This window comes from Helianthus annuus, chromosome 14, assembly GCF_002127325.2.
Source record: "Helianthus annuus cultivar XRQ/B chromosome 14, HanXRQr2.0-SUNRISE, whole genome shotgun sequence".
NCBI classification, from domain to species: Eukaryota; Viridiplantae; Streptophyta; class Magnoliopsida; order Asterales; family Asteraceae; genus Helianthus; species Helianthus annuus.
The window spans coordinates 116,797,215-116,824,594 of record NC_035446.2 but is presented as its reverse complement, the minus strand read 5'-3'; the positions used below and the strand labels follow the sequence as shown (position 1 = coordinate 116,824,594).

Below are 27,380 nucleotides of genomic sequence, written 5' to 3'. Positions count from 1 at the left end.
TAAAAAAGCGTCTTAACATCTCAAATAAGATTATAAAACCAATTTTATGGTCGCGTAATATGTCTTCGAACAACCAAAATAGTGTCCTAATAAAAACATATTAGGACACTTTTACGATATTCTAACATGTGCTTACATTATTTTAATCTTTTGATACACTTACAAGCGTCCTTAGAAATTAATTGATAGGACCCTTATGATGTGACATTATAGCTAATTTAATACCAAGAAAAGGGTCCTAATATACCAAATAAGATTATGAAACAAATTTTATGGTCGCATAATATGTCTATAGACAACTTAAATAGCGTCCTAAAAAGAAAATATTAGGACACTTTAACAATGTTCTAATATGTGATTACCTACTTTTAATCTTTTGATACACATACAAGCGTCCTTAAAAATTAATTTGTAGAACCCTTATGATGTAACGTTATAGCTACTTTAATATCAAGAAAATGGTCCTAATATCCCAAATAAGATTATAAAACCAATTTTATAAACAGACAATCAACATATAACATCCTAATAGTTATTGTATAACATCAACTAATGAAAGAAATAAAACTTCATTATATTTCAAATAAGCATGTTCATAACAAAAACACTAACCATAAATAAGTTATAACATTATCTAACATAAAGTCTTAACATTTAACAAAGAAATTAAAGAAATAAGAAGCATAAAATCTTGAGTCATCATGCGTCCTCAATCCTCATGGACTACCTACAAATAAACCATCCATGTATAAGCATTAAGTTCCATGATATTAAAATTATTTGTATCACAAGTTTAACAAATACATACCGAGATGAATGGATAGGGCCATGCGATGGATGCACCAATGCATTCTAAATCAGTTCTATTCAGAAATTCAGATTGTTGATTAAGTTTAATGAAATACTAACATAAAAGATTAATTGCTTGATCTCAGCATCATGTTAAATAATGTGTGTAGATTGAGAATAATAAAATAAAAAAATACCTCAAGCACACTCTCAGCTAGGTCACTATTTCCATCCACATGACCAATTGTGGTCCATTAAGACAAGTTTGACTACTATTCTCCATTATGATCCATTAAGGCCCAATATGGTCCATTAACACACATATATGGCCCACTATTGGCCATTGTGATCCATTAAGGCCCAATATGGTCTATTAATACATATATGATTAGGGATGAGCTCAGCATCGATACGAAAATACCGCTACCGAAAATCGTCAACTATGGGTATAGGTACCGGTACTTAAAATGTTTGGTACGATACTCTACGTTACCGGAATTTGAAAATTAAACTCGGTATAATATTGGTACCGTTCCGAAAATGCCAAAAAGTGGGTACTGATAATAATTCGGTACGGGAAATTTGGCACTAGTACTAATTTTGCATACATTAAAAACGTATATAAACGAAACTAATATGCATACTCTTACATATTATTTAGAAGAAAACACGTATGGTTAGAATATATAACATTAATAATAGGATAAATTTTTTAATATGTAGTAAGATTTCTTTTTTGTTTTATAATATTAATTAATATAATTTTTCAAATGAGAATATTAATTGAGAGGGGAGTTTTGAATGAAATATTTTGGTGGGAAGTTTTAGAATGAAATATTTTTGGGGAGAAGTTATTTTGGGGGTAAGTTTAACTTTTAGGATAAATATTTTGGTGGCAAGTTTTAGGATGAAATATATTGGTGGGAAGTTTTAGGATTAAATATTTTGAGGGAAAATTTAAATTATAGGATAAATATTTTGGTGGGAAGTTTTAGAATGAAATAATTTTGGGAAATTTTTCAATATGTTGTAAGTTTAACATTTAATCACACATTTTTTCATAAAATTTGATAATATATCGTCACACGAAAATAAACATAGTGACAATGATTGGATGAATGTTATGTAAAGGCCCATGTTTTTTTTTAAATTTTAAGTGTAGATATTATATAACCTTTGGTCACAGAAAATTATATACATAACCATATGTATTAAATTTTAGCCACATTAGTAAATATCAAGTGTCCTAATACGGTGTATTATAATAACACCATAATGATTAAGCGTCCTATAAAGGTTAAAGTTATAAGACCCTAGTGTCAAGTGTCCTATTAAGTTATGTTCTAATAGAACTCTAGCGAATAAGCGTCCTATAAAACTAATGCTTTATAACTCAAATATCAGGTGTCCTATTACAATGTATTATAATAACACCACAATGATTAAGCGTCCTATAAAGTTTAAATTTATAAGACCCAAGTGTCAAGTGTTTTTTTAAGTTATATTATAATAAAACTCTAGCGAATAAGCGTCCTATAAAACTAGTGTTTTATGACTCAAATATCAAGTGTCCTATTACGGTGTATTATAATAACACCACAATGATTAAGCGTCCTATAAAGTTTGAAGTTATCAGACTCAATTTGTCAAGTGTACTATTAAGTTAAGTTCTAATTTGAGTTCGACTAGAAAGGGTCCTATAACACTGAACATTTATGACTTAACTACAACGTGCCCTATTAAGTTATGTTATAATAGGACCCCAGATGATCAAGTGTCCTAATACAATACCACATAATGGGACACTAACAACTAAATGTCTTATAAAGTACTTTATTAGGATCTACGTTTTAAGTGTCCTATTAAATTATATGATAATAGGACCCAAAAAAATCATCCATCCTATTAAATAGTTTTTTAGGACACCGGTTCAGTAGAGTATATTATAAAAGGACCCTAAAAGTTCATTAGTCCTATTAAATAGTTTTTTAGGACCCTCTTTAACAAGCGTCCCACAGAAAAGGTCCTAAAAAGCCATTTTTGTTGTAGTGTCCGGGGACTAGGTCAATACTTCCATACAGCAGAAGTCCCGGGATAATACCCCAGATATCACTGAGCATAAAGACCTAGTATCTCAGAATAAGGGACCTTTCAAACAAGATTTCAGGGGTTACCTATATATCCAAGTTTGTGTTAACCCACAGAACAAGCAAGTTTGAATTTTTAGGTTTATATCTCGTCACAATCTCTTAAATGTGTAAAAATCTACTGACATATCCACAGTAAGATTGTTTATCACATTTTATCTTTACATTTCTTTAGCATGTTGTGACAGCCTACTGATGTACTATCATTTCCTCTTTTCACAACGAAACTCATTTTTGAATTTTATCATGTTTTTGTCTTTTTCAAATTTTCAAATGTTTTTGGATTTTCTGAAATTTCCCTACTCCCCCTAAAATGCAAACACATTTCAAAGGAAATTTGAAAACTACTAGACTTTTGACCCACTTGAAAACTAAAAAGAAAGAGAAACTATACAGAAACTTGACAACTGACATCGAATCACATCAAATCGCCATTCACTCGGCAAAAACAATCTGAACTCCCCCTTTCAACAAACCATTTTCTCATTTAGATCTTAAAACACTTAAGTTTGTTTCAATCGAAATGATTTTTCCGGAAAATAAGTTTGTTTTTACCACTTTTAAGTTTACCACTTGTGAAACATGGGAATCTGGTTCATCATCTTGTTTATCAATCTCATATGTATAGTAAATCAAGTACAACTTAATGTCCCTGATTTACTATTTGCAGTTCAGAAACCTCTGTATCACTTGTAAACATAATCTCTTCAAAGTATAACCAACAAATACCACATGTAAGTAAACCAAATAATATCACTTGTAGGTTTTCCTGTAGGAATGAGACATCTACAGAAACCTCTTTACCACTTGTCAAATTAGTCAGAAAGATGTCGATTCCTGCTTCTCAATTACCAACCTGGAAGCTCCGGCGTAGTCCTTCAACCTGTAAAATTCAAACACTATTCAAAATCTTTCAAACAAACTTTTCAAACACTAGAATGATGCCGATTCCTGATCCACGATATAAACTTGGGATCTCCGACATAGTCCTAAGACTATTATGGGAAACAGACTTCCATCCAAGTCTTTTCAGACTTGATGGCTTCCAGTTCTTGCGCAGTGGGGTTGTATGTTGCCTTTTTAGTTGCATAAAAATATTTAACCCCCTTTGCTTTCCCATTCAGCATTTTCCCAAAAATTTTCTTTACACTTCCATTAAAAGTTTTCTCGACATCAAACTTAGTTTTCTCTTTGTAAAACTGATTCGAGATTTCAACATTACCAATTTTCTTTTTAACCTCTTCAAATTTCAGTGATGGAAACTCATCATCATTCACCGAAATTTTCACTTCAGCCTGTGGCTCTTCTGGCTTTGTGGAACCAGATTCATCGCCGACATTTTCATCATTCTTTTTAACAACCCACACTTGGTTGTCTTTTTCTTTCTTTTTGTAAAACTTCTTCTTCGAACACTCACCAATCTCATAAACTGAATTTTCGAAAATTCTAAATTTCTCAATTGGTGGTTCGACATCAACAATCTTTTCTTTTAATTTCTGAGAAACTCCCTATTTTGTCTTGGCGTTTTTCTGACAATTCCATGCAATGTGACCAACTTCATTGCATTTGTAACAGGTACGAGTTTCCTTTGGATGTGACACTTCAATTCCATTCTTCTTTTTTTCAGCAAGAAACTCTTGATTTGACTGTCTCCAAAACGGTTTCTTCTGTTCATCTTCTGAACTTCCACCTGAAACAAATTCTGTTTTTGTTTTAGTATTTTTCTCATTTTTATAGTTTTCTGGTGGAATAAAACCAACACCTTTCTTTTTGTAGCTACGATTTGATTAGGTTTCTTTTTAAAACCAGAACCAGAATTGTAACCCTTTTTCTTGTTTAGACGTTGTTGAACTCTTGAAGTATATTTTTTAGATTTTCCAAAATTTTTCAAAACTTTCAATTCAGGAATATTAATTTCTATTAGTTTGAAAGTTTTATTAATCAATTCTGTTTTAGTACTCATTATAGGAAACTCTTTGTTGTAATATAATTTGTCAGAACCATTCAAAGTATAAACAACTTCGAATGTTTCATCATTCAAATTTGCCTTTGATAACATAAATTCTTTACTGTAAGACCGTTTGACCGACAACTTTGGACTGTTGACTGACGAATTTAACCCTTCAGACCCAGACTTTGACTCGGACTCCTCATCAGTATCCAACACCTGATCGACCACCTTTTTGATTAACTCAGACTCATGATCGGTATCAGACGAGGTAAACGTGATATCAATGTTATCTGGTAAAATGTCAGTTGTGTCGGTTTTTAGCTTTATATTGACTGCTTTCTCAAGTTGCTCCTCGTTTGGTTTTCTAGGAGAATACCCTTCCCAAATTGGAGGCGGACACTTGTTATAGCTAACAGTCAGTTTCTTACCACAATCTTTCTTCTTCTTCGGCTTCTCGTCTTGAAAAGCTTCCATTCTTGCAACAGTTGGGTAAATACGGTCAATGAGATAATCAGAACTAGAATAACTTTGCAATAAACGTCTAATTCTCTCATTCTCAATCTTTTCTGTCTCCAACTCTTGCTTCCACTTAGCACTTTCTTCGATGTAAAAATTTATGGCTTTTTGCTTTGACATCATGACTGCATTCATCATCGTCAGTGCTTGTTCTCTGTCTGAGTTTGTCTTTTGGAGACCAGTTACTGTTTTGTTCAAGACATCATATGATTCTTTTACATAGTTGAGATTGAACAATAAGTGCTCCTTCTTCTTCTCATACTCAGCAATAATTTCGTCTTTTGCTGCACATTCCTTGCAGTCTTCCAAACACTTTGTGCAAGGCTTGACAACTTCAACAATATTCTCAACCTCAATTGTTTTCACAACTTCAATCACCTTTTCTTCTTCTTTCACTTTCTCAGCTTCAATTACTTTCTCAACATAAGTAATTTTCTCAGCAACACTTTCAACATTTTGAACATCATCTTCAGATTTCTTTTGTTGTTCTTTAGCAGCTCTTTTCTCCTTCAGTTTCTCCAAGCGATCTGCAAAATAGAAATGAAAACTTTCAGGAGAAAGATGAGATTTTGCAATATTGATATGTTTTTCTTCCTCATCATCACTGCTACTATCAACTGGTGACTGATCAAACTGTACAGTCTTTTTAGAATCAGCATCCGACAAACTAGAATCAGATGGTGTTTGATCAAATACAACTTCTTTTTCAGAACTAGCAACATTTTGAACACTCTCATCTAAACTCTCTGAAATTTCCTCAACATTTTCTGAAAGTTCATCAACACTTTCTGAATTTTCATCAGATGTAACAGACTTTTCATCCTCACTCGTCACATTTACTCCAATAGACTTCATCCAGGTAGCAAACATGTCTGGCTCTCTGACAATCTTGGCGATGAAGGCTTTGAATTCTCCTTTTTCATCAACGAACATATCCCAGCTGAAACCTTCAGGTAGTCTCTCATCATCTTGATCAACTATACAGGCTTTGCTGTCAGGAGATATGTATTTGTCCCAGCTGAAGTCCACTAAACATGCTCTCTTAGAATCTTCAATCTTCCTACCATGAGCCGTCTGTGAGTCTTGAGATTGACCAACCTGCTGATAAATGGCTTTCCGGTAGTAGTCGTCTTTTCCGAACGGATTCTGAGCACCGCTAGCTTCTCTACCCTTGCACTCCCGTTTGAAATGGCCTTTCTCCCTGCATCGAAAACAAGTAACTTTAGATTTATCAAAACCTAAAGTAGATACATGAGCATCAAGAAAGTCATTTCTCCCGGTGATTGTTTTGAACTTTTCAGCACGTCGAAGAACACTTGCAAGACACCATTTGATATCCATTAACTCCATCCCTTCGGCGTCAATTTGGTCGTAATCCTCTTTGGTGAGCATAGGATTTCCAATCCGACCAGCTACAAGACCCTCATATGATAACAATACAGAACCAAGTAGAGCCATGTGGTCTTTAGCAGTGTCTTCTGAAAAGCTTTGGCCTTCTGGAAGATTTAGCGCGATGTTACACTGAATCACATATCCATTTCCCGTTTTTGTGCTTTGTGACTGAAAACTTGAATTTGACTCTTTAGGATTAACACTCGGAAATGATGAGAATCCACTACTGCTTTTGCCAGAACCCTGATCAGCCTTTTCTGATGAATCCCCAGCACTGAACGCAGTCTGGATTTTCGGACTTCTCTCAGCTTCAGGAACTGGAACACTACCTTTATAGTACATCTTTACATCCTGTTGACCACTTGGACTGTTCATCCTAGCGATCTTCTGTTGTTCCAGATCCTGACTCTCGATTTTCTCGATAAACTAAGAAATCGTTAATCCATCATAAACACCTGTGTTCTTCAGAATCATCAGATATGTTCCCCACTCTTTCTGTGGTAGCGCATCGGCTAGCTTGTCTACCCACTCTTCACGATCTTTAGTAATACTCAACATCGACATCGATCGCACTAAGTGACAGTATCTCTCAATCAGCTTCTTTGTGTCTTCACCTGGTAAACTGCTAAACAGATCAAACTCTTTCTTAAGCAGCGCTTTCTTGCTCTTTATCATGTTCTCGCTACCCTCAAATTTTACTTTAAGAGCATCCCAGATTGACTTTGCAGTTTTGTCATGCTGAAGCAATATGAATATATCTTCTTTGATCGCTTGCTGCAATAAACTGATCATCATCTTCTTGGCTTTGTACATCACCCGTTCTTGATCTGTGAATTCTGATAACTGTTTGATAACCTGCAATTCTGTTCGAGGCAACACGTATTTTTTCAATATGCATTCCCATGATCTAAGATGATTCGCCTGAACCCAGTTCTCGAATCTATCTTTCCACCCGTAATATTCTTCGATACTCATCAATTTCGGGGGCTTTTGGGTGGTTCCCGTCTCGTTTTCTAAATTCATGGCCTGAACAATCGCAGCTGGAGTAGACGGTGTTGCAAACGCATTGTAAAATTCAGTATCCATAATGACTTAGCACGTTTATCAAAAACAGTGACAAATAAGCGGATCTACTGAAGACCAAATAAGCGAATCTGCTGATGACCAAATATGCGAAACTATGCCTTAATCAACCTTTGAAGCGAAACCAGGATGTTCAGAAGAGCGGAACCTTCTGATATATTTATAAGCGAAACTGGTTGATGTTTGAATAAGCGAAACTAATAAGTGAAACTCCAAATATGTCCCTTGAAGCGGAACCTTTCAAGCGGAACCCTGATGATTTTGAAGCGGAACCTTACTTACTGTGACACAAAAGCGGAACTATGTGTCCTTTGAAGCGAAACTACCAAGTAATTTGAAGCGGAACCTCTGATAATTGACCGAATAAGCGGAACTATGATGTACAGAAAAGCGGAACTACACTATGTCCGAATAAGCGGAACCAAGTTCGAAGGTAATTTCAACCATTTTTACTCCGTAAATTGATCTGAAACTTTCCAGGGTTTGTTAATGTTCTATTGCGCACTGTCTGTGAAGTTTTTAACAAATTCCGACCGGTAAATCTTGATCTGCTGAAGAAAGAAGGTGTAGAAGTAAGAAATGATGATGAAATCCAGCTAATTTCTGTAGAAAACCTCCTCCCAGGCTCTGATACCAATTGTAGGATCGAGAATTAACCCGAACGAGTCGTTCAGAGGCGTTCTTCTATGTTTCAGGTGCGGAATAACAAGAAACGTAGGTAGAAATAGCTTGTTCTTCACTTAATCTACTGTTTTATTGATTTGACAATGATTACAGCTCAATCGTCACACCGGCAGCACCTCGGTATGGAATTTGACAAAGTTACAAATGATTTCGCTTATAGGGTTTATATAGGTGTGAGGTTTCGCTTCAAATGTCATGTACGAATAAGCGAAACCTACCACTTACCGTATAAGCGAAACCTCCCACTTGACATAAAAGCGGAACCTCTAGACAATGTCCCTATAAGCGAAACTAACTCTCTAAACACATACACTCGCCTATTTTCTCGTATATTGTGCCCTAATCTATATAATACAATGTATGACTCGATCCAAGACGAATTCGACAGATGAAGTGCACCAACAAATTTCCACATCATATTAGAGATTCTCTTGGAAATTGAAAAAGGTGGCTATACGCCGCGTATAGACCTATACGCGACGTATATAAAGATATGGTTTGGCGTGCAAATAGGCAGCTTGGTGTGCCAATATGTACACCCTTTATTTATTTCAAACATTAAGCCTCGACTCATTCTCTTTATATCTTCATCATTCACATGTGAACTTTATAAGAATTATTCAAAGAATCTTCCCCATCATTCTGATTTAGACTTGCTTGATCTAGAGCAGTGTTGGCTCATCTACTTGCCCATGAGCTGCATTTGCTTTTCTCCATCTTTTCCTTCCATTTGGTATGTTCAAATAGGAAGTGCCCGTTCATTCCACACTCGCAACACCTAATATTACTGATAGGAATCTAAGTACGCAATGGATAGAAATTTAAAATTCAAATGAATGGGTAGACAACGGGTCGAACGAGATACAGAAACACCACTCGATTATAGAGTGTCCTAAACTGAGTATAGGATACAAAAATCACCACCTAAATTCAATGTAGGTTCCAAAGGATACCACCCAAGTTGCTACCTTGGATTAGCAAAGGAAGATAAAACCAGTTACTCTTGTACGAGACAAACACAGTCAATATTTTTAAACACAAACGACACCACCTTCCATTTAAATCGAAACTAAATACATAAAGAGAGTTGATCATAATCCCACGTCCTACATTTTAGAAGAATTAAAAACTAAAGTACTACTTAGAAAGCATGAAGTACAACTTAGAAAATCATGGAAATAAAAACTACTAAACTAATGGATAAACTAGTGATGGTGGGAACTGTGAACGTGGGTTTTTGTCCACATGCGTGATTTTTTTAAACCTCCATAATGGAGCTCCATTTGATGCAACGGTAACCGTGACTGTATTGGCCCACCCGTCCGTATGACCCATGGATTAGTGACCGACCGCTATCATCCTCTCCTCCTTTGAAAAGTTTGCCCTCAAACTTAAATGATTAATCTCTAGTTGAATGATACATGTGCCAAGTGCCTTACATTCTTTAAATCCAATCTACATAGTTTTTTAGTTCCTGTAAGATCTTGTGAAGACATGTTAATACACTTAGTGATAACTAAGAAATGATGATAAGTTGCATTAGTGTAGAACATGGGGAGTAATGTTATCTTTTAACCATCTTTAATAAACGAATATGTGTTTTTATACCTGTCATGAATAACCTTTTGATCAAACAACCAAGGTCTTCCTAATAGCACATGGCATGCATCTATTGGTATAACGTCACACCAGATTTCATCTTTGTATATTCATGTCCAATACTAAATGAGAGTAAAACACATGTTGAAACACACCTTTTCCTTGATTAGTTAATGAATGTCATAAGGAGAAGGATGGGATTTAGCTAGCAAGTTCAGTTTTGAGATCATGGTTTGAGACGCCATGTTGGTACAACTTCCGCCATCAATAACTATCGAATAAACCTTGTCTCGAATTGTACAACAAGTGTGAAAGAGAGATTCACGCTCCAGCTTTTCACAATGTATAGCAGTTCTATTGAGTGCTCGACGCATTACCAAACACTCTCCCTAATTAGGTCCAATCATTACCTCTTCTTTATCACGTTGGTGGTTTGGTTCTTCGTCGAACTTGGGCTCGGTCAAGGAATGCTTCAGCTTTTCACAATGTATAACAGTTCTATAAAGTGATGACCCATTTCCTGGGACATTCTGATGCGATATGTCCAAGTCATTGGAAATGGAAACAATGCCTTGAATGCTTTGACGTAGTACTGGAACCATCAAGGTTATCTAAAGTCTTCATAAGTGACCGTTCGGGATATGGCATGGATGAATCATTTGGTGCAACACCTAGTTTATTAACTTGTTTGGTCTCTTGCATCTTTCCTCGTTGTAACACCTCGTAAAATCATGTCCAATTATATGAAGACACGTGTCTTAAACCCTAAACATGTAAAAGTTTGAGTTAGAAGGACTAAAGTTGACAAACAGTGAAAAGATGTATGCGGAGGGATTAAAAGTGTCAACATGCTAAACTTATGCCTCTAATTGACCACACACGATAAACGTATTTTTAAAAAAGTAAATATTCGGACGTAAGAAGACGTTTGTGAAATAAATCAAAAGTTTACAAGAAAAAGGGGTTAAACGTGTCAACATGTTAATTCTTACCTCTGAGTGACCTTTTAACAAACTCGGGGCTTCATAATGTTCGATTATACTCTCGAGAATACTTGATAATAAATTCACAAGGTTTCGATATCGCTATGTATTAATTGTAAAAGATTTCAAGAAAAAGGGTTAAAAGCGTCAACGAGAGATACTAGTGTGTTCGGGTGACCTTTAATGAAACCCGGAGCCTAACGGTGTTTGGTTATACTTCCAAGATCACTTACAAACTAAGTAGAAGGGTTAAATGTACCAAATATGAAAGATACATTGCATAAAAAGGTTCAGGGACTAAATTTGATAAGTTAGAAACTTGTTTTGCTGAAACATTGGGTGGTCGCGCTGCGCGACACCCTTCCCCTTTTGCCATCGTGCGACGCGACGCCTGCATGCATCTGGGCAGAAACATTTGGACAGCTGCAGTTTTCTTACTTGTTCACCTCACATACCACTCCATACACTCATAACTCGAAACATGGAGCTATTTGATGGTTTTAACAATCAGCTAGGACACTTGTGATCATCTCTTGACCTCCCTAACACCTGGCATGATCCAAGAACACCCTCTTCAACTATAAATAGAGGCTTTGAGCAACCTTCATTCAATGCACCATTCAATTTCACTCCCTTCTCACTTGCTTAAGCTTTCTTGAGCATTTCTAGAGGTTCCTGGTAAAAAAGGAAGTTCCCCTGAGTTTAAAGTTCGAGCTAGGACCCTTTGTAACTGTCCTTAGCCACTCTAGTTCAGTTTTTATACGTTTAAAGACCGAAAGTCAAAGTTGCCGCAAAACGGCTTTGACTTTCGGTTTAGACCCAAACGGTCCAGCCATTGTTCGAGGCGAATATGGCTACGTGATCGTAATTAGGTAGGTATTAATCCCTCAAAAGGGCACCTCCTAATTATCACGTTTACTTAGTTAATTGTTGGGTCAAAGTAATTAAATAAAAAGTCAAACTAGTCAAATTTTTAAATAAAAATCAAAACAGATAATGTAGAAGTTATGAAACATGTTTTATCACTTTAATAACTTGGTAAACATTATTAGAACATGTCTAAACATGTTCAACCTGACAATTCTAAGTTTAAGCTCTGTTCGCAACCAAAAGTCGCAAAAGCTTGACTTTTGCTTTGACTTTCAGTTCTCACCCGAATTAGGTTAATTACTTTATGTATTAAGGTTCCCTTGTGACCATATAATGTTGTAGTATAACCCTCTGAGGTTATATTACATGGTCACTTAGTAATCTGAATTATATGCATGTTTCCGTTATTATGCTTATTGTTGACTAATATGTCCTTATGGTCTAAAAATGAGATTTTTAAATAAATGAATATGCAAAAGGATTAGGTACTGATTAGTAAACATAATTAAAGTATTTTAACACTTACATTCTGGTCATAAACTGATGTTATGCAAATGATCGTAAATTAAGCTTTTATAAAGACAAAAATGCCCTTTGATATATAAATCAAGCTTTAAACATAAATTTGACTCAAAACTCTTTACCTACTGTTGTGATATCATTTTTAGGAATTTTTGGAATGTTGGATCAGATTATGCACTAGATTATGCACTGACCATAACATTGAGTTCTCGTATAAAACTATAATTGATGATAATACCCTTTTTGCGAATAAAATGAGTTTTACATATAATGAACATGCAAAACTTTTTGCTACTGATATAATATGAAAAATAAAATAATTTGACCATTCAAGGCTGGTCAAAATCTCGGAATCACTTAAACTTTGGAATTATCGTCAAATATCGGGTTTTACGCTAAATAAATGCATAGTATAGTTTTAAACCATATTTGGCACCCAAGACTTACTACCTACTGATTTTATAAATGATTTTTAATATTTTTACAGTAAGTATAAGTCATGAACTCAGAATTCTAATTATGTCCCTAAAAGCATATGTGAAATGACCAAAATGCCCTTTCGGGGCATAGTTTGGTCATAAATGGTAAACCACACATATGTATGATATCCTACTGATATAACATCATAAATAAAATATTTTTACAGAATATTTTTGACCAGAACTTCAGTTTACCTATAAACCTCTTTTATAAATCCAAAAATGACCAAAACGCCCTTATGGAGCCTAATTCGGTTTTAAATTCTTTTTGGGCATACATGTTGACATCCTACTGATTTCTTAACATATTTTAAGCATAATAACATATGGAACTTGTATATAACTCATTCGGTTACCCGTTCATGCCTATACGCATTCAGTTCGGTTTATGTAACTAGTTTGCTTAAATTAACCGAAACGGGTTTAACCATATCATCTAAACTTCAAAATCCAGAATGTATTTAGTTTACCCATATAATACAAGTATTCATATTTGTTGGGTCTAAATTACATTCCATTCCGGTCCCCGCTTAATCTAGCGTTTCGAATCGTAAAGTGTCTTTAAAACTAACCGGTCTAAGTCTTTGACTTAAATAAGACCCGTTAGTATCCTAATAGGTTAATAAAACCTTCCTTTCAGATTAAGTAGCCTCAGTAGAAGATACTTGCATAAAGTCTTAGAAATATACGGCTGAGTAGCATTTCTTGTATAATTAACTCAGGTAAATACTTTTAACTTATTTTCCCTTATACGGGCTTGGGATACGGTAAATTATTACCGCTTGGTCGGGTATGGGATCATTTAGTCGGATTGTGATTAATAAATCCGCATAACCCGTTTTAATCTTTTTTGTTTGATAACAAAAACATTGGGGGTTAACGACCGTGTCCTAGATATCCTTGGCTCATTTAAATTATTAATGGCCACGACCTATGCACGGGGTGTAGGCATACACCCGACATATGCAAATGCTAAATAATAAATTACCCACAAGTTGGGGATAACTCCTTTGTTGGTTTTATAAGTGGTGAGTCAGGTAATCACGTCCGGTTTCCAAACCAGCCCCAAATGTGTGACAAACATGTAAAATTGTATACAAGATTTTAAATGAAATTGTCTCAAGTTATAAAAGATTTTTGTGCCTGGTGCGCCTAAACCAATTTTCATAAATATTTTCAAATGAGCCAGTTAATTGTATTTACCAGTGAAAACTGATATATTTTCCAAAGACTAAGTGACAGGTACCTGGCGAACTAGGCTGGAGCTACTTGGCATTAATTAAGAGGATGTTGCAAATCCTTAGATGCCTAAAGTTTGTCAAACTCTGTTTTATGTATTTGTTTTAATGGTTCACCCGTGGATTTCTTTTACAACCGTCTGTATATTCTTTCATTTTGAACTTTGAACATTTTGGGTTGTAATAGTAATAACTTCCAAGCCTTCCGTTGTGCTATAAATGTGTTTAATTGTCTTTGATGATATTAACTACGTCACGATACTCCCCACCGGGCCCACCGGAATATGTGGAAATATCGGGGTGTGATAGGTTGGTATCAGAGCCAACATTGAGTGAATTAAACACTAGCCTTTTGTTTTTAATCTCAATGACACAATAACACATTCCTTAGACTCCCGAGTCTAGGCAAATGACCTAGGATTATTCTTAACCTTTATTTTGTTTATATGTTGTTTTCTTGTTTTTGACAGGTTTACTTGTAAAAATGCTGCCACGTGTAAAGGGTAGAGGAAAGGGTCCCATGAGAGGGGGACCATCTAGTCAAGCAGGACCCTCTCATCGACGTACGTCTTCTGCTTCGTTCAGCTCCGATCTGTATGACGATTGGAGGCATTCTCTCGAACCAGCGAGACGATCCGTTTCTCTTAGCACCTCACCTTCCTACCATCACTCTTTCGGGCCGCCACAACCAGACGAGCCCCAACATTCGCATCACTCGCAGCATTCGCTGCACTCACACCATTCCCACCACTCTTATCACCCCTCATCACATCATTCTGCTTCCCATCACTCTTACTCACAGGGTTACTTTAACCCTGATGATTATATCAATTCGCCAGCGGGATTTAACCCGTTGGGCCCTGATGAGAACTTCTTGCAAGACATGGATTTGGATGAAGATCCGGATCCAGAAATGCCACCTTCTGGGACGCCTACGCATCCCATAGATATCTCTAGCGGTTCTTCCTTTGCGGGATCTCCTTATCAAGGTCCCCATAATTATAATGAATGGTGGGGGCAGTGGAAGTTTGCAAACAGCCCTTCATACCACAACACCCCACCACAGCCACCATTAAAGGAGCCGCACTTTCAAGCGGTGACACCACCACCTCTACCAGCCGAGGAACCACCTTTGCCACCTCCCAAACCACCAATACGGAGGAGAAACGCACGCATATCCGTGCGAGGGGGACCAAGGATTAGCTCTCCTCAAGCTTCTAGCAACTACCCTCCGATTCCAGAAGATCCACAAATGGGTGGACCTTCACATGCTGCGCCGGAAATCGATACCACACCGGCCACCTTTGCACCACCGCCACCTCCAATGGGTTTTGAAAACCCATTCCGACCTACCCAGAAATGACTGGGTATAACCCGTTCGAGCCATAAGCTCCTACTGGTTACAATTACCAACCACCTGCATACAACCCATAGGTCGAAGAAGTTAACTTTAACACCCTTTATGCTTCACCGTTTCCTCCTGCATACCCAACTGGGCATCCTGTCCAAGGGTATCAATACCCTCCATATCAGCCACAACCACAACCTCAACCTCCACCTCAACAATAACAACAAGAAATCTTGCAAAGGGTGGAAGAAGTTGAACGTAGGGTAGAAGAACGTGATAGAAAGACCCATAAGTTCCTTAAGGGTCTTGCAAAATTTATCAAGGGAAAGAAGAAAGATAATTGAAGACCTTTATTTTCTTTTTATTTGTTATTTAATTTAAGTCCCTGTGTGGACATTTCTTTCTTGTATCAGTCCCTGCGAGGACTTGTTTTCTTTTTTAGTCCCTGCATGGAAAATTTATTTTAAAGACCCGTTTAGGACAGTTTTTGTAATCCTTAGTACTATTAATGGAATTTTCTTTTGAAATTTATACATATGTATTTTCATTACATCAACATGCAAACAATCATTTCAATTTTAATTGATGTGCAAAAGAAATTTCAAAAGATGTTCTTAAAGGTATAACCTAGCCAAAATATCAATGGCTATGATGGTATAACCTTCTTAAGACGATAAATCCTTGTTAACATCCAAAAATATGTTAACACTCCTGGCAGTGTGACTTAAGAAACCACACCAGCCTTCTAAAGTACTTGGATTCTTCCAAGCCCTTACATAGCCTAAATGATTATTGTAAATCATGGCTAATATCATCAAATATGATGTCTATACCAAAACATCCGTTAGAGATGTTATTCATTCTGCCTACAGGCCAAATATACAGATATTCATGACAAAGATAGTTAATAGTCTACAACTTTTTGTCAAAAGGAAATGAACTATGTTCGATCCTTAAAACCTTCGATCTAAAAAGATCATAATCATATTCTATATTGTCCTAGTGGCAAGGTTTTTTGTGCCATCTAAATGTCCTTCGAGACGAGCCTTTATGCTATATAAAAATGTCTATACGAAAATGACAATAGTGACTTATGTCCCCTGTCTAATAAATATAAAGGATTACGTCCTGTTTAAATGCCCTTGATGGTTCATTTGTAACCTAGGCAAATTATGATCAAATACACTTTTCTCAGAAATATTAAACCTATTAGCCCATATGGTTTATTTTATACAATGGCTATTCAATCATCAAATACGATGGTTCGATATGTGATAACTAAACAAATCATTATTACTTGATTATAGTATTCAAATCTACACAATGGGTGGCTCAGATGAAGCTCATAGTCACCCAGTTGATGGGAATAATAATACCAGATTGAATGTTACTAGCGCTGAACTGCAAGCCATGATAAACACAGCGGTTACTAAAGCTGTGAACGAGGTACTCAAAGAGTCAAGTGATGCTCGCTCGAAAACTCATTCTAAGTCCCACTCAAAACCCCATACGTCGAGAAAGGATGAATCTGAACATTCATCCAATCAGAAAAGTGAAACCCATAAGCAGATTATGTTTGATCAGGCTCCCCGGTATAACAAGGGATGTACTTACAAATATTTTATCTCTTGTAAACCAAGGGATTTCACTGGGGAAAAAGGAGCCACTGAGTGTATGAAATGGCTGGATGAGATGGAGACAGTTGTTGATATAAGTGGGTGTGCCAAGGAGGACATTGTGAAGTTTGTGTCCCAGTCCTTCAAAGGCGATGCCCTGACATGGTGGAATGATTTAGTGCAATCCAAGGGGAAAATTCCTTTGTATAACCTCACTTGGGTTAAGTTTGTTGAGCTTGTGAAAGATACTTACTGTCCACAGCATGAAGTGGAAAAGGTGGAGACTGATTTCCTCACCTTGGTTATGAAAGATCTAGACTGCAGGTCCTATGTTACCAGTTTCAACTCAATGTCCAGACTTGTCCCGTACCTGGTCACTCCAGAGCCTAAGTGCATTGCGCGCTTCATTGGTGGTTTGACCCCTGAAATCAAGGGGAATGTCAAGGCCTCAAAGCCAACCACTTATAGATCGGCTGTAGATCTATCACTGTCTCTTACTCTTGATGTTGTAAGGAGTAAGTCTAGGAAGGCCACTGAGGATGGGAAGATAAAGAGAGAGGATGATCAGTCCCACCAGTCAAACAAGAAGATGAAGGGAAACTCTAGGTTTAAGAAGGATCAGTCGGGTAACAAACCCCAATGCAAGAATTATGATAAAAGGCATTTCAGAAATGCACTCTAGATCCACAAGCCAAGCCTTGTGGAATCTGTAAGAAGAAAGGGCACAAATCTTTGGAGTTCCGGAATTTGAAAGATGCAACCTGCTATGGTTGCAATGAAAAAGGGCACATTAAGACAAACTGCCCAAAGAACACCAAGAAGCCTGATGAGGCAAAGAAAAAGAATGCTAGGGTGTTTCAGATGAACGCCAAGGAGGCGGTGAATGATAATAAAGTTATAACAGGTACCTTCCTCATTAATGATATTTATGCTAGAGTTTTATTCGATTCAGGAGCAGATAAGTCGTTTGTAGACCTTAAGTTTAGTAAATTGCTGAATCTGCCTATTAAAACTCTAGACATTAAATATGAGGTAGAACTCGCAGATGGTACCTTAGAAACCGCTTCGACTCTTCTTGATGGATGCTTTATATCCATTAAGAATCATTCTATTCCGCTATCTCTTTTGCCAATGAAATTGGCTGAGTTTGATGTAGTTTTAGGCATGGATTGGTTGTCACGTAACCAAGCCTAAATTGCCTACGATAAGAAACTAGTTAACATCAAAACCCCATCGATCACCATCCACAGAGATACGCAATACGGATTGCCTGATAATGTGTCTATACTAAAAGCATCCAAGTGCTTAAAAAGCGGATGCGTCATTTACATGGCACAGGTGACAGTAGACGATCCGAAACCAAAGATAGAAGATATTCCAATCATTTCTGAATACCCAGATGTCTTTCCAAATGAGCTACCCGGATTACCTCCTGAGAGGCAAGTGGAGTTCAGGATCGGCATCATGCCTGGAGCAGCACCGATTGCACGAGCTCCTTACCGCTTAGCACCAACTGAGATGAAAGAGCTGAGAACCCAACTGGACGAATTACTGGAAAAGGGTTTTATATAACCCAGCTCATCACCTTGGGGAGCACCCATACTGTTTGTAAAGAAGAAGGATGGTTCAATGCGTCTGTGCATTGGTTACCGCAAGCTAAACAAAGTGACAATCAAGAACCGTTATCCATTGCCCAGGATCGACGATCTGTTCGATCAACTCCAAGGGGCAAGCTTTTTCTCAAAGATTGATCTAAGGTCAGGGTATCATCAACTCAAAGTTAGAACTGAAGATGTACCTAAAACCATGTTTAGGACAAGGTATGGCCACTATGAGTTCTTAGTGATGCCTTTCGGGCTCACTAATGCACCCGCAACATTCATGCACCTCATGAATCGAGTCTGAAAGTCGTACCTAGATAAGTTTGTCATCGTCTTTATAGATGACATACTTATCTATTCTCGTAATCAAGCTGATCACGAGAAGCACCTTCGGTGCATCCTAAGACTGCTACAACAGGAGAAGCTTTACGCTAAATTCTCCAAATGCGAGTTCTGGCTTCGCGAAGTCCAATTCCTTGGACATGTTGTAAGCGAGCGTGGTATCCAAGTGGATCCCGCTAAGATAGAAGCAATAATGAGCTGGGAAGCACCTAAAACACCTACTGAGATTTGCAGATTCTTGGGATTGGCAGGATACTACAGAAGATTTATCGAAAACTTCTCAAGGATAGCCGCACCTTTAACTACTCGGACCCGCAAGAACGTAAAATTTGACTGGGGTCCTAAACTGCAGGAGTCTTTCGAGGTCCTCAAACAAAAGTTGAGCAATGCTCCTGTGTTGACATTGCCTGAACGAGTAGAAGAATTCGTTGTCTACTGTGATGCTTCACACACTGGCATGGGCTGTGTGCTTATGCAAAGAGGCAAAGTGATTGCCTACGCATCACGACAACTGAAAGTGCACGAAAAGAATTACACCACCCACGATCTGGAACTGGGTGTCGTTGTATTTGCACTTAAGTTATGGAGAGATTACCTGTATGGAACCAAATGTGTGATATACTCAGATCACAAAAGTCTCCAACACTTGTTTAATCAGAAAGATCACAATATGAGACAACGTCATTGGATGGAAACTTTAAATGACTATGATTGTGAGATTCGCTACCATCCTGGTAAAGCGAACGTAGTCGCTGATGCACTAAGCCAAAAGGAAAGAGTTAAACCCATACGGATTATTGCCAAAAGTATTGAAGTTAAGAACAGCTTGAATGAAAGGCTGTTAGTCGCTCAGAAAGAAGTTGTACTGGAGACTAACCTTCCCAGTGAGAAATTAGGTGAAACTATCAATCAGTTTTCACCTGGGAATGATGGAATCCTCATATTAAATGGTAGAATCTAGGTTCCTATTCATGGAGGACTTAGAAATATAATCCTCCAGGAAGCTTATAACTCCAGATATTCAGTTCACCCTGGGGGTGACAAGATGTATCAAGATTTAAAGGCAAACTATTGGTGGATGGGTTTGAAGAAATCCATGGCCATACATGTAACTAAATGTCTGACGAGCGATTAGATTAAAGCTGACCATCAAAAGCCGTCAGGATTACTACAACAATTAGAACTTCCCACATGGAAGTGGGAGATGGTAACCATGGATTTCATTACCAAGTTACCTAAGACAAGGCATGGGAATGATACAATATGGGTCATAGTTGACAGACTGACTAATTCACCTCATTTCTTACCCATCAAGGAAACTCATAGCTCTGATAAGCTAGCTCAGTTGTATGTGGACGAGACTGTGCCTCTCCACGGAGTGCCAATATCTATTATATCCGATAGAGATACTAAATACACTTCTCAAACGGATGGGTACAGTGAGCGTACAATTCAAACATTGGAAGACATACTTCGCGCATGTGTCATTAATCTAGGTGGTAGTTGGGATGACCACCTTCCCTTAATTGAGTTCTCCTATAATAATAGTTACCATACCAGCATTCAGGCTGCGCCTTTTGAGGCTTTATATGGAAGAAAATGTAGAACGCCCGTCTGCTGCGCAGAAGTTGGAGAAGCTCAACTATCAGGACCTAGGATAGTCCTTGAAACAACAGACTAGATTGTCCAAATTCGTGATCGCCTAAAGGCTGCCAGAGATAGGCAGAAAAGCTAAGCACATAAGAGGCGAAAACCTCTAAAGTTTGAGGTAGGAGACAAGGTCTTACTAAAGATATCACCCTAGAAAGGTGTGATGCGTTTTGGTAAGAAGGGCAAGCTAAGCCCAAGGTATATTGGACCATTAGAGATCATTGAATGTGCCGGGAATGTAGCTTATAAGCTGAACTTGCCTGAGGAGCTTAGTGGAATTCACAATGTGTTCCATGTCTGTAACTTAAAGAAGTGTCTAGTTGATGAATCGCTAGCAATGTCTCATAAAGACGTACAGATAGATGAAAGCATGAGGTTTGTTGAAAGACCTATGTCGATCAAGGATCGACAGGTTAAAAAGCTCCGAATGAAGCATGTACTGATTGTGAAAGTAAAATGGGATGCCCATAGAGGCCTTGAGTATACATGGGAGGTTGAGTCCACTATGCGACAAAAGTACCCTCACTTATTTCAGTAAATCAAGGGGTCGAGATTTCTTTTAAGGGGGTGAGGATGTAACACCTCGAAAAATCGTTTCCAATTATTTGAAGACACGTGTCTTAAACCCTAAACATGTAAAAGTTTGAGTTAGAAGGACTAAAGTTGACAAACAGTGAAAAGATGTATGCGGAGGTACTAAAAGTGTCAACATGCTAAACTTATGCCTCTGATTGACCACACACGATGAACGTATTCTTAAACAAGTAAATATTCGGACGTAAGAAGCAATTTGTGAAAGAAATTAAAAGTTTACAAGACAAAAGGGTTAAATGTCTCAACATGTTAATTCTTACCTCTGAGTGACCTTTTAACAAACCGGGGCTTCGTAATGTTCGATTATACTCTCGAGAATACGTGATAATAAATTCACAAGGTTTCGATATCGTTATGTATTAATTGTAAAAGATTTCAAGAAAAAGGGTTAAAAGCGTCAACGAGAGAAACTAGTGTGTTCGGGTGACCTTTAACGAAACTCGGAGCCTAACGGTGTTTGGTTATACTTCCAAGATCACTTACAAACTAACTAGAAGGGTTAAATGTGCCAAATATGAAAGATACATCGCATAAAAAGGTTCAGGGACTAAATGTAACAAGTTAGAAACTTGTTTTGCTGAAACATTGGGTGGTCGCGCTGCGCGACACCCTTCCACTTTTGCCGTCGCGCGACGCGACGCTTACATCTGGGCAGAAATATTTGGACAACTGCAGGTTTCTTCCTTGTTCACCACACATACCACTCCGTACACTCATAACTCGAAACATGGAGCTATTTAATGGTTTTAACAATCAGCTAGGACACTTGTGATCATCTCTGGACCTCCCTAACACCTAGCATGATCCAAGAACACCCTCTTCAACTATAAATAGAGGCTTTGAGCAGCCTTCATTCCTTGCACCATTCCATTTCACTCCTTTCTCACTTGCTTAAGCTTTCTTGAGCATTTATAGAGGTTCCTGATCAAAAAGGAAGCTCCCCTGAGTTTAAACTTCGAGCTAGGACCCTTTGTAAGTGTCATTAGCACTTTAGTTCGGTTTTTATAAGTTTAAAGACCGAAAGTCAAAGTTGCCACAAAACGGCTTTGATTTTCGGTTTAGACCTAAACGGTCCAACCATTGTTCGAGGCGAATATGGCTACGTGATCATAATTAGGTAGGTGTTAACGCCTCAAAAGGGCACCTCCTAATTATCACGTTTACTTAGTTAATTGTCGGGTCAAAGTAATTAAATAAAAAGTCAAACTAGTCAGATTTTTAAATAAAAATCAAAACTGATAATGTAGAAGTTATGAAACATGTTTTATCACTTTAATAACTTGGTAAACATTATTAGAACATGTCTAAACATGTTCAACCTGACAATTCTAAGTTTAAGCTCGGTTAGCAACCGAAAGTCATAAAAGCTTTACTTTTGCTTTGACTTTTAGTTCTGACCTGAATTAGCTTAATTCCTTTATGTATTAAGGTTCCATTGTGACCATATAATGTTGTAGTATAACCCTCTGAGGTTATATTACATGGTCACTTAGTAATCTGAATTATATGCATGTTTCCGTTATTATGCTTATTGTTGACTAATATGCCCTTATGGTCTAAAAATGAGATTTTTAAATAAATGAACATGCAAAAGGATTAGGTACTGATTAGTAAACATAATTAAAGTATTTTAACACTCACATTCTGGTCATAAACTGATGTTATGCAAATGATCGTAAATGAAGCTTTTATAAAGACAAAAATGCCCTTTGATATATAAATCAAGCTTTAAACATAAATTTGACTCAAAACTCTTTACCTACTGTTGTGATATCATTTTTAGGAACTTTTGAAATGTTGGATCAGATTATGCACTGACCATAACATTGAGTTCTCGTATAAATCTATAATTGACGATAATACCCTTTTTGCGAATAAAATGAGTTTTACATATAATGAACATGCAAAACTTTATGCTACTGATCTTATATGAAAAATAAAATATTTTGATCATTCAAGGCTGGTCAAAATCTCAGAATCACTTAAACTTCGAAATTATGGTCAAATATCAGTTTTTACGCTTAATAAATGCATAGTATGGTTTCAAACCATATTTGGCACCTAAGACTTATTACTTACTGATTTTATAAATGATTTTTAATATTTTTACAGTAAGTATAAGTCATGAACTCGGAATTCCAATTATGTCCCTAAAAGCATATGTGAAATAACCCAAATGCCCTTTCGGGGCATAGTTTGGCCATAAATGGTAAACCACACATATGTATGATATCCTACTGATATAACATCATAAATTAAATATTTTTACAAAATGTTTTAGACCAGAACTTCACTTTTCGTATAAACCTCTTTTATAGATCCAAAAATGACCAAAACGCCCTTATGGGGCCTAATTCAGTTTTAAAATCTTTTTGGGTATACATGTTGACATACTACTAATGTCTTAACATATTTTAAGAATAATAACATATGGAACTTGTATATAACTCATTCGGTTACCCGTTCATGCCTATACGCGTTCGGTTTGGTTTATGTAACTAGTTTGCATAAATTAACCGACACGGGTTTAACCATATCATCTAAACTTCAAAATACAGAATGTATTTAGTTTACCCATATTATACAAGTATTCATACTTATTGGGTCTAAATTACATTCCATTCCGGTCTCTGACGGGTAGTCTGTAGGACGACCATTAAGTGCTATAAATGGTATTTTAATCCTACATTTGATCGAGTAATTGTCTAGAATTAGATGACTAAGTTTGATATCGTGTTTCAGGTACATTTGGGGCTTAAAAGTGTGGAAATGAAGCTTCGAATAGGCGCAAGAGGATTCGAGATTGAAAGACAGAGAATAAATGAAAAAACGGAGTTGAAACGAAAAAGTTATGCTGAAAACAAAATTTCTTGTTGAAGCCTACCATAGGCTACGGCAAGGGTCGTAGCTTACGGCGCTGACTGGCAATTTTTGACCGCCGTAGTCCAGTATAGAGCCACCGTAGCACTTTTATTTGCCGACTGGCGTGAACTTTGTACCTGCCACCTTTATTCCGGTTTTAAGGAGTCTCTTCATGTGCAATCATTCCCATTCGGTTACACAGCAGTCTAGAGGCGATTTTGGATGTTCTAGCTTGGTTTTGAACATTTCTAAACAATTTTTTTGGTATTTTTGATTCATATGAACATGGATATGTGTATGATGATGATTTCCCAAGACATGAGTGGCTAATTTCATTAGGGATCATCTCAAATATAAGGTTTTCTTGTGACAATTATGTTTTTGTTCTTCAATTTCTAGAATAATAGACTTTGCATGTGTTGTTTAGTTTATTATGGTGCTTGATTGATAGTTTGTAAATTGTTAATGTGTGTTTGCTTATAATTCTAAACCATACGTTCTTGGTGTCGTTGGCAATCGAGATATCATGGGAGGGATTAGGGGTTGGATATATGTTAATTGATCATCGGGTAACAACCTCGCGTTCTAGGAATCCGAGTACTTAGTTCCCTGTCATCACAAACAAATGATCTTGCATGAGCTATGTCTATGTAGTTCTTTCCAGTTGAACATAAACATTGGTTGTCACTTAAAACCTGAACCTTGAGATGATCACTATTCTCTTATTCTGTTTACAAACCAAATCCTTCTTTTGCAATTAAATTAGTTAATTTTAGTTTTCAAAACCAAACAACCAAATCTCTGAATATACTTTTGCAAATTTAGTTTACTTTAGTCAATTTGGACATACATTTAGATAACTCACATTCCACAAACTCCCTGTGTTCGATACCCATTTACCGCTAGCTATCTAGTAGTATTTGGATTAAATTTGAGTGAGACTTCGACCTCACGTCAGTCCCCGCTTAATCTGGTGTTTCGAATCATAAAGTATCCTTTTATAGTTTAGTTTGTTATTTTTCGTGTTTACGCTGGTTGTGTTTAGTGTGCAGGTATTTACAGGTGCATGCATACTAGAGGCTCTCACAAGCTAACACCATTGGTATTTGATCCGGTGATTGAACGAACTTTGAGAAGAAACTGAGTATTACTAAGAGAAAACAAAATCAGTGGTTTACCAACAACACATACAACACCAGTTACACCGATCAGAACAATGGATCCCGCACAACCACCACCCACTATGGGTCAACTAACATCATCCACACCTCCACCAAATTCTACCATTCCTACATCAACACCTGAAATTAAACCGACCAACACCACCTTATCCGCAAATACCCAAACTGAGTACACTTTTAGCTATGCTCCTACATCATCAGCCGTTCCATCCTTTTCATCGTTTTTTCCAACATCAGGATAATCGTCTTCATCACAACAAATACCACCACCCGGTTTATTTCAACCAAGTTCATCCATAGTCCATTCTACCCCTTCCTTTCAACAACCATTACAACCAGGGGTACAATACCAAACATCACAGTTTCCACAACCTTCGGGAGTGAGAAGAGACGGGTATGACGATGGATATGAGAAAGAGTTTGGGGGATATGAGGAAGAAGGGTACATGTATGGAGGAGATCGAGATCAAGGGGAGTATACTTACGTGCAAGGTCAAGGTCAATGTGGAAGTCAAGGGATGCAAGGTTATGGTAGAGTTCCTCAAGAACAACTAATGATCCAACAAATTATTCCTCAACAATTTCCACCACAAGGTCCACCGATTCAAAGGCAAGTTCAACAGCAACAACATGTGGGGCAAATGTTTCAACAACCACCACCTCAACAATTCGGGCCTCAAAGACCACAAGTTCAAAGACCGATGGGTCCACCACGTCCAAGAGTTCAATTGGACTTTCCACGAAGACATAATTGGGATGTCGTTAGAGGTATAGAGGCACACTTTAGGCTGGTGATTACCAACAATCCGTCACCAATAGTCATTCCTCAAAACAATCAAGGAAGGACTTTTGAGGTTAGAACGATTTTTTTTAAAGTCTACCGAAGTATAAGGGTTTAGCAATGGAGGAGCCCTATTTTCATTTGGAAGCATATGATACAATATGCAATACTATCGGTGGTCTAGGGTTTTCGTCAGATGAAGTGAAGTTGGTACTTTTTCAGTTTTCTTTAGAAGATAAGGCAAAGAAATGGTTCTACACCTTACCGTCAGCATCAATCTATACGTGGGCAGAAATGCAACAAATCTTTTTGGATGATTTTTTCACGGCCCAAAAGACCAATGATGCGAGAAGAAGTTTGAGAGGCTTCCAACAACAACAAGGTGAGATGTTCCATGAAGCGTTTGAACGGTTCAACTTGATGCTTAAAAATTGTCCACATCATGGTATTGAATTATGGGAGTTGTTGAAGGCGTTTCATGAGGGGTTATGTTCCAAGGATGCTCGTGATTTGATGTCTATCACGAATGGTACATTCGGTGTTAATTACTAGCAAGATGATTGGGCATTCTTGGAACAAATGGCGGTTACATTGAAGAGGAAGGCTTAATCCATTACCCGAACTCAAATGCATGCAGCGGAAGATGCAAATGTACAAACTACAAACCAAATTTATGATGTTTGTGCACTTTGCAATGAATTGGGGCATGCAGCTGGAAATTGCTAAGGAGGTGAAGGGCAATATGAAGAAGTGAATGCTATTGAAGGTCAAGGTGGGGGTGGTAGAAATTACAACATGAATTCAAATACATACCACCCCGGGTTACGAAACCACCCGAATTTTAGATATGGGAACACTTCAAATCAACTTAACCCGAACTTTCAAGGAAACCAAGGAAATTGTGTTCCTCACCAACAATTTAATAATCAAGGTTTTCAAAGGAAATTCCAACAATCGGGTAATGAACAAAGTGGGTTTTCGGGTCAAGGTTCCTCTGGTGGAAATGAGGTCATGGAGATGTTGAAAGCAATGCAAATAGAGATGCAACGAAGAAATCAGCTTGATGAGGTTCGTATGCAAAAAGATGAAATCCGTGACAAAGCTATTCAATCGTTGACCACTAAAATGGGTCAACTTGCGAGTGAAGTGGCG

The 27,380-nt window shown here is 37.3% G+C and overlaps 2 protein-coding genes across 2 annotated transcripts; both read left to right on the top strand.

The window, feature by feature from the left end:
* Window positions 1–14,737: 14,737 nt before the first annotated feature.
* LOC110907238 (extensin-like) lies at window positions 14,738–15,616 on the top strand. The gene has a single exon (XM_022152247.1). The coding sequence runs from the start codon at window positions 14,738–14,740 to the stop codon at window positions 15,614–15,616; it is 879 nt and encodes a 292-aa protein (XP_022007939.1).
* A 9,866-nt stretch (window positions 15,617–25,482) lies between these two features.
* LOC110907240 (activating signal cointegrator 1 complex subunit 2 homolog) lies at window positions 25,483–26,346 on the top strand. Its single transcript, XM_022152248.1, has 2 exons — window positions 25,483–25,650; window positions 25,810–26,346. The coding sequence occupies exons 1-2, from the start codon at window positions 25,483–25,485 to the stop codon at window positions 26,344–26,346; spliced, it is 705 nt and encodes a 234-aa protein (XP_022007940.1).
* The last annotated feature ends 1,034 nt before the right edge of the window (window positions 26,347–27,380 follow it).